Source organism: Carettochelys insculpta, chromosome 5 (genome assembly GCF_033958435.1).
Source record: "Carettochelys insculpta isolate YL-2023 chromosome 5, ASM3395843v1, whole genome shotgun sequence".
Lineage (NCBI taxonomy): Eukaryota > Metazoa > Chordata > Testudines > Carettochelyidae > Carettochelys > Carettochelys insculpta.
The window spans coordinates 79,801,071-79,816,989 of record NC_134141.1 but is presented as its reverse complement, the minus strand read 5'-3'; the positions used below and the strand labels follow the sequence as shown (position 1 = coordinate 79,816,989).

Below are 15,919 nucleotides of genomic sequence, written 5' to 3'. Positions count from 1 at the left end.
TGGCCAGGGGAGTTGTGTTGATGCTGAACTGGTGCACTAAGAATGAGTATTGTGCTATAGATGATGTATAAATCAAGTCCCTCACTACATGACAAGTGCTGGATATTATGAGTTAAACATTTTGAAAAAGAGCAGCTAAAGTAGAAATCTGAGCACCCAAGAAGAAAGGGCTATCGATAAAAGGAAATCCAGCAACAGATTTAGCAAACAAAGACACAATAACCAGATCCCCTTGTCCCTGGGAAACCAGTTTAGAAGCCATTTCAGGGGCAGCTGCCACCCAGAGCCAATAGCAATTGTTACAAGCTAAGGCAGAGAAATAGCATAGCATTCTGACAGATAGGTCCAGTCTGAAAGCAAGTTCAAAGCTTGGGAATAATGGTGGATGGACGGGAGTTAGTAATAGAGAAGGGATTCCTGTGTGTAAAGGCAGAATATGGTTTGATATGGGTATTACAAATGGACATGAGGAAAGGGTCTCTTAGCATAAGCGCAAAGATCTACTATGAGTGGTCACCCTAAAAGGAAGCTACTCAAGAAAAAATGCAAAAAACATGATAGGGGCCCAGAACTGGATTTGAATGGGTATTTTAATTCCTATCTTCTTTGTGTGAGATATGATCCAGAAAACAGAAATGGTAGAGAGTCGCACATAAAACAGCTTCCTGGGGATGGTGGAAACTAAAGGATCCAAAGTGATTATGCTTGGGAACTATTCCTAACCCACCAAGGGGACAGATGGGTATTGGTTGTAGTGACTCATTCTCACATTGAGTGGAAGCATTTCCAACTAAAAATATGACTGTATTTACAACAGATAAACAACTGGTGTATAATTTGTTCAGTCAGTGAGGGGTTTATGGAGCAGTCCATTCAGATAATGGTAGAGGATGTGTTGGATCAGTGGTTGAGGAACGTGCATAAGAACTAAAAAAAGGCCATACATACTCAGATGAAAGATCCATCTAGCCCAGTATTCTGTCATCTGACAGTGGTGAATGCCAGGTGCCCCAGAAGGAATGAACGGAGCAGGCAATCCGTCCCATCACCCATTCTCAGCTTCTGGCAAAGAGAGGTTAGGGACACCTGCACGCAGATCGGCATTGAAAAGCAATTCCACATTGCTTATCACGCCAAAAGTAGCAGGGTGCTTGTCATTGCAAAGCTTACAGGCAAGTGGAAAACACAAATTTAACAATTAAAACCAAACTTACAAAAGGAGTAAACATCACTAGTAGTAATAAGGATTAGTATGTATCAGAGCTAGAGAATGAAGATCCATGGGGTTTCACCTTACAACGCTTAACAGGGAGACCAATGATACTATGGGAGAATATGATTTACCTTTCTGAGGCCATCTGGCTACAGTAGTTTTGACAAAGTCATGGGTACAGGACTCACAAAAGCAGATTTTACCATTGCAAAGAAGAATGTGGTTGCAACAGAGGGAGGTGGAAGCAGAGAACACCCAGGGAAGGGTTGATGTCAAGGGGGACCTGACCAAACATCAAGTAGGCTCCAAAATTATGTGGTGTGATTTTGCAAAATGTCACCCATTCCTGAAGATGAAGTGGCAGAAGCCTTACTTTCTGCTGGTTCAACTCGGCCCCTCTCTGCACTTACTGGAGTTGGGAAATAGACAGGATTGGATCACTGAGAATCAGTTTACACTTTATGTGTACAAAAGTAGGAAAAGAACAAAGTGAGAAATGTTTGCTTACAGCACAGTTGGTACGAAATGTGTAATATGTTTAATTTAACTGACAGAAGAAATAAAACAGGGGAAAGCGTTATTATTAAATAGAACACTGATTTGAAAAAGGGAATTTATAATAATGGGGAAGCAAAACTGCAGTTTGCTCGCATAGAAGAAGGTCCTAGGATCCACATGGCATTAATAATGGGACTGTGAGGCTCATGACTATCATTCGCAGATGGACAGGGAGTCCTAGACAATTAGGCTACAGTTACACTACAGCCATCTGTCAACAGGTGTTTCTGTCAGGAGAGCTTTCCCGACAAAACGTCTGTCAACAGAGCACAACGACACACAAAAGCCAATCGGGATAGTGCTCCACTCTGTCGACAGAGCAGCCAGACTGCCCAGATGCTCTCTTGACAAGATGGGCACCTGGAAGCACAGCAGTCAGGGCTACCCATTGTTCCGGATGCCCTGTCTGTCAAGATGCTCTGGGTCTGCCGACAAAAGGTGCTTTTCCTCATCTGGGAGAAGCAGAAGGCTGTTTATGGAAGTGCCGACTTTTGCCGACTGACTGTCAACAAAATGCATTTTGCATGTGGATGTTCCGCTAGTTTTGTCAGCAAAAGTCATTAGTGTGACTATAGTCTTAGGCTGCCTGTTGGAAGGGGCATGTAAATGCAGCAGATTGAAAAAGCTAATGAGGTGTTGATATGAATATTCAGCACCTCATTTGCATAATGGTGGCCACTCAGCACACTGAAAGTGCTGCTTTCGAAATGCAAACTAGCCTTGTACATGGGGTTCCTTTGGAAGGAAGTCCCACTTTAGAAAGTGCCCTTCTTCCCAATTCTTTTCAGGAAGAAGGGCACTTTCTAAAGCAGGGCTTCCTTTCAAAGGAGCCCTGTCTACACAGCTATTTTCCATTTTGAAAGCAGCACTTTCACCTCAGCAAGTGGCTGCCATTATGCAAATGAGGCACTGAATATTTATATCAGTGCATCATTTGTATTTTCAAACCCCTGCATTTACATACCCCTTCCAAAAGTGAGGAGTAGAGTAGACGCAAGCTTAGTGTATATCAATAGTATGGGCTCTATTGAAAACAGAATACATATGCAACACTATCAGCATAATAAGCCGGCAACAAGGGACTAAGTAGAGATAAATATTACATGTTGTCAAAGAACCTGGCATAAACAGTTCTGTGAATGCTCAGTCACCAGAGAGAAAATGAAAGTGGTTACACAGCTTGGTGCCATCATGTATGCAGTGGGATAGCCCCACTTTACTGTTAGGACAACACCAAGTCTGGGGAACCTTGGTGGATTTTACATGCAAGAAGTATAAATGTTAGTAGCTAGGAAAGGTGTATATACACTGTGTAGTATGTGGCATGAATTAGAATTGTGAGATCACCCTGTACCTAACCCCTCCATGTACGGACATGGCTAGCATGGGCTAAGAGCTCTTAAATGTCTATTAAAGTAACCTGAGTGACAAGCTCAAGTCTGAAGATCTTTTTGGATCTAAGAGAAGTGGATAAAGAGTTCTCCCAGAACTGGAAAATGTGCTTTGGATAAGCCCAGTGAAAAAGGGGAAAATCTAGCACAATTCAAGACATCATCATTGTAATATATAAAACAAAAAAAAATTGCCTTATAGTTTTCATGCACAGTTTAATTGTAGAGAACATACACACACACACACACACACAGAGTATTAAATGCCAACTACACTGGCAAGCATACTGGCCAGTGTATAAATGTTAATAACTACTTGAATTAAGAAAAGGTTATCTACCAATCACTATTTCTAGATTTCAAATTAAAAACTTGGCATTATTTGTGGATATGCAGCACTATTACTCCATCTTCCCAAATGCTTCACTTGCTTGTATTTAGTTTTACTTTCCAAATATGGCCCTGATAGAATTGTAGAAAGAAAAGAAAAGAAAAGAGCAAACTGAATTCAAACTAAATTGCAAGTTATACTGTATGCTATTACAATATGCTTTTATCTCAGATTCATTCACAGTTGGCTTCTGCCCAGTTATGTACACAATTTCCTACATAATAAGTCCATAAGCTTACTGCAAAAAAATCTATGCCAAGGTTATCCTAGGTTCACATAAGCTATTTTTAAATGAGCTGAATTCTGCCCAGGCCAGCATAGATTTACAGGAAAGGAGAGGGAAAGTGCTATGGAAGCCTCTTCTTACCCATTGCTCACCTGTAAATGGAGCCAAAAAAGGCTATTACTTGTACTCCTCACGTGCTAGGGGATAGCCAGCTATCATATGTGATGACATTCCATAGCCAAAGGAGAGCACATAACCCAGGAAAGCATGGCCAGGGGCCTACGCTGGGTTCAGCACTATGAGTGCCTGGCAGGAGATGCTGTGTGGATAGAAAACTGTTACATCTTTTCAGGGTAGTAGTAAATGTCACTGCATCAACAAACAAAATGGTATTTTCTTTAGTGCCATAAAATCTGCAATCTCACAATGCTGCTGAACAATCTGAAAATTGGATATTAGAACAATAATATTTAGCAGTAGAGTAATTAGTGTCATCAGCTCTTTAAGGAAATAGGGGTAAGGGAGGTTTTAAAAGACTCTAGAATGTTACTCCTGGAGAGTGACGAGCAACTACATAATATTAAGCTGATTTCAACAATTACCTAATATCTCTAATATATAGAAAAGACATTCAGGGTCACCAGCAGAGAAATGGCATCTTAGGATATGTCTACACAGCAGGCTTCTTTTGAAATATGCTATTCCCAAAGAGCTATTCCAAAATAGCTTATTTCAAAATAACACTGTTACACACAAAGGCTCAGTCTACACTAGCCCACTCCCTTTGGAGGGGGCATGTTAATGAGGGATTTTGGAAGATGCTAATGAGGCAGCCATGAATATGCAGCACCTCATTAGCATAATGGCAGCCACGCGATTCAAAAGCGCCACTTTCAAAACACATGCCGCCTGTGTAGACAGGGGCCTTTGGAAAGGACACCCTGATTTAGAAAGCCCTTTCTTCCCATTTGGTTTTGGGAAGAAGGCACTTTTAAAAATCAGGGGGTCCTTTTAAAAGGCCCCTGCCTACATGGGCAGTGTGTTTTTTGAAGGCAACACTTTTGAATCACACATGGATGCCATTATGCTAATAAGGCGCTGCATATTCATGGTAACGCCTCCTTAGCATCTTCCAAAACCCCTCATTAATATACCCCGCTCCACAAGGAGGGGGCTAGTGTGGACACAGCCAAAATGCATTTTGAAATAGCACTTACCTATTTTAAAGTACAGTGTCTACACACAGAGCCTATTTTGAAATAGAGAAATAGAACGCATTGCGAATTATTTTGAAATATGAACTATTTCCTGTCTTAAGACCATCTATTTCAAAATAGCTATTTCAAAATAGGCATGACTCGTTGAATGAGGTTTACTAATTTCAAAATAAGTCAACCGCTATTTTGAAATAGTGGTTGCACTGTGTAGATGCTAGTATACTTATTTCAAAATAACAGCTGTTATTTCAAAATATCTTTGCTGTATAGACCTACCCTTAAGCACAGATCCACTGATCTTCAGCCCAACTCCTATCTCCCAACAGACCCCATGCCAAATAAAATGAAAGCCACAGGACATCGTGCAGGTCCTCACTACTAATGAAGAGTGGGTCCAAGAGAAATAGGAAATTGAAATTCAGAGGGCAATGAGGTGCAGACCCTGCCACTGTGGCCTCCTGTGCTTAAAACAAAACATAGCAACACAGCAGCAGGGCTTCCAGTCTTCTAATATGAAGGAAGACCATCCTTGTCTCACTGTAAGTCAACTCTGCTGATGATCTACTGATAATCACCTCTTCTATCCTTCCCTGGAATCTCCTACCTCTCCAGACCAACACTGATGATACTTATACATATATTTGTGTATTGAACTCTATTCCATAGACCTCTGTTTAATTCCTTCTTTTCTGTTCTTCAATTCTCTTTCATCCATCTATTTGCATGTCATGTATCACAGTTATAGACAGGAGAAAGCTACCCCAACTGGTTTCATCTGATGATTATCTAGGATAGTGAATTCCTTTCTATTTGTGTTTCATTGTCAGTTACAAATTCAACCTCCACCAGCCCAGATGCAAATATTTTCCATTTCAGTACAAGATAATGGAATTTGTAGCTATGTGTCTCTATCCAAATACATTTCCCTGTGTCCCCCATTCCAAATAATCTTCCTCTGATGGGACCTATCAGTTGTATTTTCAGTCACTCAGATGCAACCATGCATTGGAAAACTTCATGTCACCAGCTACGTCTCATTTGTTCTTGTATAATGGTTAGTTATTATAGCCAAATAGTCTGTTACTGTGAAATGCAGACAAACACTGAATAGGCTTTATTCTGATTTCTCTGATGCTGAGTTTATATCTATTTTACTCAGTTGTACTCACTACAGAAATGTAAGATGAGAATCAGGCCACACTGGCTTATCAAACAATTGAGCGCTGTAGCTCTCATTAAAATAAACAAAATCACTGAAATTAGCAGCAGGGTGTTTCAACAAATTGGATTGCTGTAGCCTTTAAAAGCTAGGTAAGATTTCTGGCAAACTGACAATATCTCAAACAAAATACTGAGGCTGTATCTACACTAGCAAGTTCTTTCAAAAATTTATCGAAAGAAGAGGGCTCTTTCAAAGATTCCACGGAGTACCAACACACAAAAAGCATTCTTTTGAAAGTAAGTCAAAAGAACGCAGTGCTCCTTTTCAAATCCCTGTTCCTTTCCTATTTTAGGAAGAGAGCTCCCCTTCAAAAGCTTCTCTCAAAACAATACGGCTGTGTCTACACTAGCCCAAAGCTTCGAAAAGGCCATGCAAATGGCCATTTCGAAGTTTACTAATGAAATACATATTCAGAGCTCATTAGAATGCCGGGAGCCACAGCACTTTGAAATTGCTGCAGCTCGCCACTGCGCGGCTCATCCAGACAGGGCTCCTTTTCGAAAGGACCCCGGCAACTTCAAAATCCCCTTATTCCTATCTGCTGGCCATTTTGAAATTTTGGGCTAGTGTAGGCACAGCCAACGTGTATAGATGCTCTGCAATACCTTTTTTTCGAAAGCGCTGTCTTCATGGGGCCTGATTTTTCGATCTTTGGCCCACTCTTTCGAAAAAGACGCTCTCTTTTGAAAGAGCAGATCACTCTTTTGACCTCCTTTTTTTTGTGTGTGGATGCACTCTTTCAAAAGAAGTTCTTTGGAAAGAGCTCTGTAGTGCACACATAGTCTGAGTGTTTTTGAGTAGTTTTTGCTTCTTTACAGATACAATTCAGAGATAAATCAGGGAACAAAGAAACAATCAAAAAAATATGAATGCAGATAACACAAACTAAATTAGGCACAAGGATAAGGCACCAATAACAAGCACAGCAATGCCACAAAATGCAAAGGGCATACCACTATTTAGATATTCATAGGGTAATGGGAAACTTAGACAGTTATTGACATGTTATGTTTGCACTTACCAACCTCCACAACACTAGAACAGTTGGGGTCTGTGAAGCCACTTGGACATTCACAGGAAAAGTAGTCGTCGGCCAGCCCAGACAAACAGATGCCACCATTTTCACAGGGGTTGGAATCACACACATCCCCTGTGAATTAAAGAAAAAAGAGTCTCAGTATCACATACAGACACCGTCCCTGCAAACCCTTCCATGATAACGTTAGCACAGCTGGATTGACAATCATGCTTGACCAGCATAATAGCTCCAGATTCTTTTGAACACATAGCATCTTAAGACCTACAATTTCTCTATAGCTTCAATATTTCATTTACCTAAAGAGATAGCACGAGCTTACATTTGTCCCAAGATTAAATTTTGCAACTATAAGTTTACACTTTTCATTAAAAAAAAAAAAAGCTTTCTAGGTCCCAGATTCACTGGAAGAGTTTTTGTAGTATGGCTCACCTTACCACATCACTAAGAATTATGGGCTATGACTTGTGACACTGTGGTGGGAGAGGTTTCCACTCTGGTCAGGAAGGGGTTAAAATGCTTGCTTGGGCAAAATCAGCCCCAATCCAGTGAACCTATGTGGCCTAACAAACCTGGAACAAAGAGGCTCCTTAAAAGGAAAGATCTAACCCTAGTGCAGGAAGGCATTCTGAGAAAAGCAGAGTGAGAATGAGCCGGAGTCGGCTCCCCAGGAAAACTGTTAAGTCCCTTTATTGTCTGGACCCTTCAAAGAGCTAATGGGACTGTCTTTTTCCATTTCCCAGCATGCTCTGTCCATGCCCCTTGGAGAGCTGAAGGTTTGGGAACCTGTTCCCCTTCATGGATATTATTTATCTTTTGCCTTGCAGGTAGCAGTGAGGTAAGACCATGCTGTTTTATAGGCTGCAGGATTATTTAGTTATGGGTTTGTTTGTTTGTTTGTTTTGGACAGGTATTATGTCAGAAAGGGAAACCCTCTACCCTTAGACTTAAAGATTGAAACCACACCCTGAATTCCAAACCTGTGCACCAGTGACATCTCCATACAGTGAAGGGTATCTGAAATGACAGAGAGCTCCTGCAGCATCCCAAGGAGGGGCACTAAAGATACAACCTATGGCAGCCACATGTGGATGGCCCTAGCCCTGGTGAGCATACAGTACACCCAATCTAACCTAATAGACACCAATCACCTAACTTAAATCTGCAGTTAAGACATACCCTCAATGGGAATTCCTGAGTGCAAAGTCTGGCTTTTTCTTCTGACCTCACTTCGCACCAGACTGTTCTGTTGGTAGCATGTCAGGGAATCAGTTCCAACTAATGCACAGGACAGTAGGGAAAGTGTCCGGAGCTGTGAGGAGTGGGCTATAAAAGTTCTCAATGTTATAATCTAAAGCAATGTTACAGGCAAGTAAAAATATTTGCATCAAATATAGGATTTATATAGAGTCTCTATATAAATGGCAGTCACTGTGAAATGTTCTACTACTTTAAGACACTTCAAATTTATACTGCAAATTTGGAGACTGATACAAAGCCCACTGAAATCAATGAGAGTATTACCATTGATATTAATGAAGTTTGGATAGACAACTTGACCTCCATCATATATAACCCCATGTCACCAAGAACAGGCATATCTAGATATAAGGAAAAAAAAACCCAGTATGAGCTACTGGCATGTTTCAGGGTCCATTCTTATGGAACAGCCTTTGACTTCTCAGGTCTGACCCAGAGCCCTGTGATGTCAATTTGTTTCTCGGAGAGTAAACTGTATATCGAGTTACTGATTTCTTATGCTCTTCCTTATTGTGCAAAATAGGTCCACGAGAATAAAAATGCATTTTGATTTTATGTTAAAGTTTGACCTTATAAACCACAGAGGAACCGTTCGCTCAGCTTAGAATGAGAATTCCAGAATTGAATTTCTTTGTACTTTATGTTTGAATGGGTAAGGCTGTAATAGCGCTAATTTGTACTTCAAAAATTTTAGTCTCTATTCCATTCTATTGAATTCTATATGTCAATCAGAACTTGTTAGTCACGTAATTGAACTCACAAATCTGAAAGGAATGCTCAGTTGTTATGTACGCAGCATTACGTACACACATAATTACACCATTGTTCTCAGATAGGTGACAGAGAATTTTACCATTCATATTTTCATGTTAATAATATACTGTGAAAGTACCAACAATTCATGTAATATTTTGCTGATATCAACTAAACAAACCAAATAAATCTTTGGGTTTTTTTAAAAAAATGAGAATAGAGGGGAATTCTATAACTTGAGTGTGTGGGTGGGTTGTTTGCTTACCTTTTTAATTAAAAGAGAATCATAGAATCCTCAGGCTGGAAGAGACCTCAGGAGGTCATCGACTCTTCCCTGTCCCAAAGCAGAATCAACCCTAACTAAATCATCCCAGCCAGGACTTTGTCAAGACGCGATTTAAAAGTCTCTCGGGATGGAGATTCCACCACCTAAGTAACCCATTCCAGTGCTTCACTACCTTCCGAGTGAAATAGTTTTTCCTAATCCAAAAGAGACCTCCCCTGCTATAACTTGAGACCACTGCTCCTTGTTCTGCCATCCGTCACCACTGAGAACAGCCTCTCTCCAGCCTTAGAGCCCCACTTCAGGAACCTGAAGTCTGCTATCAAATCACCCCTCTTCTCTTCTGCAAACTGTCCTTTCTGCATCTAATATGTGTTCAGTGAGAACCCAGGGAAACTTACTGGTTTATATCAATGGAATGAAAGGTTTTATGCAGTCGGATGCACTGAAAATAGATCTTGAACCCCTGCAGGATCTTCCCAGAGGGGCCTTTACAGACTGGTCAATTCAGTGATGTTTGATCTGCCTATCTATGCACACTGGCAGATAAAAAACTAACATGATTAGGTGTGGCTACTCTAAAGACATGAATATACATGCGTGCAGTGAAGTGTAGACCATGGAGCGTCTGCTCATTTGTTTACTCCTTGGGGAGAACTACGCAGAGGAGGACCTCACAGCAGCAACAGAAAGAGCCATCACTTGTGCACAGTTCCGGAAAAAAACATCTCTTTCGTGACAAGGGCACAAAGATGAACTAGCGAGTACTAATCAATGTGGACTCTGTTATACATTATTAATCACATATGCATGGTTGTGGTGTTAATGGAGAAATTTTAAACATATTTATATGTCAAAAATGGATAAACAAGGCTTAAGATAAGTATCTAGGGGAGGAATTTAACATTAGAAGAATCATATGTAAAAATTTCACTTTATAGTAGTTTAAAAGTGTTCCTTGACTAAATTCTGTATTTCCAATCCAAAAACTCAGTTGGCTTTTGAATGTGCCAAATTTAAATTAATCTCAAGGAATACATCATTGTTAGACTTGATGGATGTGTATGTGTGCCCACTTGTGACAATCTCCTCCTCAATATTGGTGGGTCCTGTGCTTGTAGGTGAATTGCTTTCCTCAGAGGCTCACAACAGCCCTCAGTTGAGGCACTTTTTCTCAGGTACAAGCTGGATGTTTGTCGAGCTACTGTTATCATTGATAAGCACGAAGAAAAGTGGAGAAATCAAAGTACATAGTCTCTGCAACACCCCCAAGCAGTATAGGGCAGGACAAACCCCTTTACCAATACCGGTACTGTTCCTGTGCTGTAATGGGGAGAAGATGCTGGGTAGAACCCGGGATCATCCTCTTCTCCGGGCTCCAGCCCAGAGACCCCATGAAAGTTGCTTCCTGCAATCATCTCCAATAAATGCCATGTGATGGCTTCACTTCCTTGGGCTACTTCCCCACAGTCCTCCCCCAGCACCTTCTCTATCCAGAAGTTCTTCTTTCTGTTACCTGCTTTTGCTTGTGCCTCTACCACATTTTCTCTCCTCAGCTCCTTGCGCTCTCTGAGCTAGCAGAAGAGGAGCTGTTTTAAACCAGTCTCAACTGGTTCTTAATTCACCCCAGGTGTTCTGATTAACCTGACTCATCTGCCTCTGGAAATCTCCTAATTGACTCCAGGTGCTTTAGCTGGCTTGATTGCCCTGATTGATGCTGGCAAATTCCTGCTAGTTCTAGGTTAACCTCTGTTAGTTTACCCTGGGAACTGGGATTTATTTAATCTAGGGCTAACCTTTTTCTCTTCTACTACTCTCCTGTAACCCTATGTCCTAACTCTGTCACAGTGTTCCATGGTAACTGTATATCCTGCCAACTGTACATGAAGGAGAGAGATCTATTGGCTCAAAGAGAGCATCCGTTTTCAATTCCTCCAGAGGGCTGTCCATTTATTTTGGGAGCAAGGAATGCTAAATTTTTGACCTTATGGGGCTCATTCAGGCATTTCTGCTATGAAGATAATTTGGTATGAGCCCAATTAATACCACCATAGGAGAAGTATACTCTGAGAAGTGTACGCTCTACAAAGCTGTTAATTTGGAGGAGAAATACTGACTGAACAAACAGGGTGGAAGTTTTCAGTAACATTAAAAGGGATCTTTCAATTTATCAATTTAGGTAATGTATTTCCTGGTATTTGTAGTGGTATTATCTTTAATAACACAAGCCAATGAAACCAGAAAATCTTCATGGGATTAAAGAGAATGAGCACTTCGGAACCAATTCTGCTCCCATTATGTGAAACGGTGCTTTGACACAGATTTTAATGGGAGTTGGATGCACACCTAGATCTTCCATTTTTATCCATTGACATCTTACACCATAAATAGACTGTGTATAATTATCCAAAGGCTGGTATATAAGGCCTGTTCTGTATGATCACCATAATCATTTAAAATAGTACACATATACACATTTTGAAGAGTTATGTAGCTATACACGAAATTATGTCCTAAAAGTCTGAGAATTCAGGTAGAAAAACAGATGATGTGTCTCATACCAGTCCCTTCCAGGAAGAAAGTAACTGATGTTTATCTTTCTGGAAAAGTGATGTGTATTATCTGCATCACAATATATGTCTATTTGCAAACTGAGCCAAACTATTAATCAGACTACTGTGAAGATTTCAACAGGAAATTTACAGAGAAAAATAAGACATCAGGAGAGGATTCTGTTTATGCGTAAAGACTATGGATTGTTGGAGTAGGGACTGCAGGGATCTCAGTGGGGATCAGTTATACTCAACATATTCATAAATGGGGTAAATGGTGAAGTGGCAAAATATGCAGAAGATACTAAACTGCTCAAGATAGTTAAGTCCAAAGCAAAAGTGTGAAGAGCTTGAAAAAGGATCTCTCAAAATTAGGAGACTGGGCAACAAAATGGCAGATGAATTTTAATGTTGATAAATGCAAAGTAATGCCCATTGGAAAACAGAATGCCAGCTATACATATAAAATGATGGAGACTGAACTAGTTATTGGCACTCTAGAGAAAGAGACGTTGGAATTATCATAGATAGCCCTCTGAAAAAAAATCCATTAATATGCAGCAGCAGTCAAAAAAGCAAATCAAATGTTAAGAATCATTAAAAAGGATAGAGAATAAGATGAAGTATATTTTATTGCCTCTATATAAATCCATGGTATGCCCATCTTAAATACTGCATGCAGATGTGTTCGCCTCATCTAAAAAAAATCTTGAGACTGGAAAAAATTCAGAACAAGGCAACAAAAATGATTATGGGTTTGGAATGGGTGTCATATAAAGAGATTAAAAAGATTGGGGCTTTTCAGCTTAGAAAAGACTAATGAGAGATATGATAGAAGTCTATAAAATCACGGCTGATGTGGAGAAAGTAAATAAGGAAACATTTATTTGTCCCCATAACACAAGAATTAGGGGCCACCAAATAAATTTAGTAAGCAGCAGTTTTAAAACGAACAAAAGGAAGCATTTCTTTACACAGCATCCTGCCAGAGGACATTGTGAAAACCAGGATTTTAACTGCGTTCTAAAAAGAACAAGATAAATACATGGAGGATAGGTCCACCAATGGCTATTAGCAACGATGGGTAGGAATAGCGTCCCTAGCCTCTGTTTATTAGATGCTGGGAATGGGCAACAGAAGATGGATCACTTGGTAATTATCTGTTCTTTTGATTTCCTCTGCAGCCCCTGCCATTGGCCAGTGTCAGAAGACAGGGTACTAGGCTAGATGGATCTTTGGTCTGACCCAGTATGGCTGTTCTTATGTTATTATTTGTTGCACTGAGCTACCCCTGCATCTTTCCACTTAGGAGGAAAGAGGAGAATGCGACTTGTCTGATGAACAGAAGATCACCACCATGTCTGGCGGTAACACACAGGTAGAATTTTAGTTGAGCTTTTGCTCTACAAAGGTATGACAGTGACTAGTTACAGCTAGGTTCTAGAATGTGTTGTGTTTTTATTTTGTGTGTGATGTTTTGTTTCCAAACCTTCCATCTGCTGTCAGTAAAATCTCTACTCTTTGTCAGATGACCATTTGCTTGTTTATGCTGTAAACATAACTAAATGCTGTGGGTTAAACAGATCTGTGACCTACAGGGTAACTGGTAAACTGGGTGGACTGCTTCTTTGCATGCAGTGTATCTGCGAATAGTGCAGGTGTTAAGAACGTGGATAAGATGCTCAGAGGGAGTATGCTACACACTCTTAAAGGCTGATTGCTAGGATCATCCGGATATGTCTCACCAAATCAGTTCCCTGCCCTTGCAATGGCCTTACACACTCGTGCACCTTAGTCTGTCTTGTGTTCACTTTACTGTCCTGGGAACTCTAATTTTTTTAGTCCAAGTTGGTTATTGGACTCTGTGCAGGGGTGGGAAGTCATGGTCTGTGGTGCGCAGAAAGTCAGATTGGAAGACCATGTGGTCCCTTCCGGCCTTACACACCTCGATCATGACTCTTCAGCAGTAATGGAGCTAGAGTGCCAACATGGAGAGTCAGTCAGCATTGCCTCTTTGGGCCCCATCTGCTATATTTCTGTCCTAATGTATCTTTACAGACAAAATTTAGCCCTTAGTTATTTGTTCCCTAGTGAAATTACACTGGCATGTATCTTTGGCTCTGTTATTCAGTGTTTTAATGGCACTTGGTATAGACTCTAGCAAGCTAATTTGGATAAATCTGTCATGTTTTATTGTTGCTGTAAATTTGTAAGTGGTGGGCTATAAACCCAGTCTCAGTTATGAGTCTGAGTCTGAGGGGAAACTAAAGCAATGCCAAACTAATGACAAAAAATAAAAATAAAAAATCCCATCAAAACCTTGCTAACTCATACAAAACAGAAGAGGACCAAAAAGAGAAAAATGTATTATAGAAACTCTGAACTACACTGATTAAAACTGGAATATTGCATGACATGGTACACAATGTAGTAAGGGAAATAAGCAAACTCAGACGTAAGTGAGCAATATCTATACTTAAGACTGGAGATAAAGTTCATGCACAAAATAGTGCATCTTGCTTAAAAAATGTTAGCCCCCACATGACTTACTCCCTGTGAAACTGTGCAGAATAAAACAAATGTCACTTTTGAATCAATAGTGTGCTTCAATCTACATTTGTGTCTCTTCAGAGGTCATTTACATTGAAATAGTGAAATCTAATTTGTTATACAATTTGATATCTAGACTTTGATCTAAAAGGCTCCATTCTCAATAAGAAAGGCTTACACGGTTGCACAGTTTGTTCTGACGTAACAAATGATGGGATTTATTACTGTATAACTAATGTCTTATTTGCATATTGTAAAACCTTTAATACAGCCCAATGCTTTTAGGATATAATTCAACAGTCAGGATGAGAAAGAAAGAGAAAATGGCCCTAAAGAAAGAACTATAACCATAGGCAAATTTTCCTTGTACTGTGCATTTTTCTAAAGATGTGCTGTAGCATGTCTCATTGTGTAACTATAATGACCTTCAATATATTAATTTTAATAAACAACATTAAAATTGTTTTAGTGTTTGGAAAATACAAATGACACTTAAACACTTAATCTTGTATTCCTGTTTTAACTTGGAACCAGAAATGTCTATTAAACTTAAAACCATGTCATGTTCATTGCCAAATAAATGATCTCATGTGCTTTTTAATCCTTTCACACTCTCTGACATATTCTGATTCAATCATGTCTTGTCAGCGAATGTCTGTTAAATATACAGGTGCCATGTTATGGGGTGCATCAGCCCTGCACTGGTTTTGTGACGATTAATTCCACTCTTTGGGCTGCACCCGTCTGATCCTACTGAGCATGCTCCAACTGGAGACCAGATATAAATGATACAGGTTGAACTTGTCAATTCCAGCATGCTCTCATAATCCAGCCTGATTTTAGTTAGCCAGACAACCACTTATTATGGGTTTGGCCAAGTTTCCTACGGTCCCATAAGTTTGTTTAGTCACCAATCTTGGATATCAGTGTTCTGTGCTGTTATTTAGTTGCAATTTAACCCTAAATGTCTTCTAAGAGCCCAGTAAGCAGTGGAAAGTGTTGATAATGCTGCTAGGCAAGAATGACCTCCTATGGTCCAGAAATTCTCTTCTTCGGCACCAGTCAGGTCACAAGGGTGCTGGATAGAGAGATTTAATCTGTAGTACCTCAGTTTATTCAGGGCAGATGGCTACAGAAGAAGAACCTGTGATGGAGGCTCCCCCAGAAGAAGCACTATTACCTTGGCCAGAAGCCCTGCAAGCCCATGAAGCCCAGAACAGCCCTGGGACACCCAGAACAGCCCTGGGACACCCAGACGATCCACTCT

At 40.2% G+C, this 15,919-nt stretch overlaps 1 protein-coding gene across 1 annotated transcript in view; it reads right to left on the bottom strand.

Annotated features, from left to right (window-relative positions):
• The window catches only part of EDIL3 (EGF like repeats and discoidin domains 3), a 404,956-nt gene that overhangs the window by 277,557 nt on the left and 111,480 nt on the right, over window positions 1-15,919 (bottom strand). Inside the window, exon 2 of the mRNA XM_074995366.1 lies at window positions 7,240-7,368. Within this exon, the coding sequence (XP_074851467.1) occupies window positions 7,240-7,368 (129 nt within the window). The remainder of the gene's footprint in view (window positions 1-7,239; window positions 7,369-15,919) is intronic.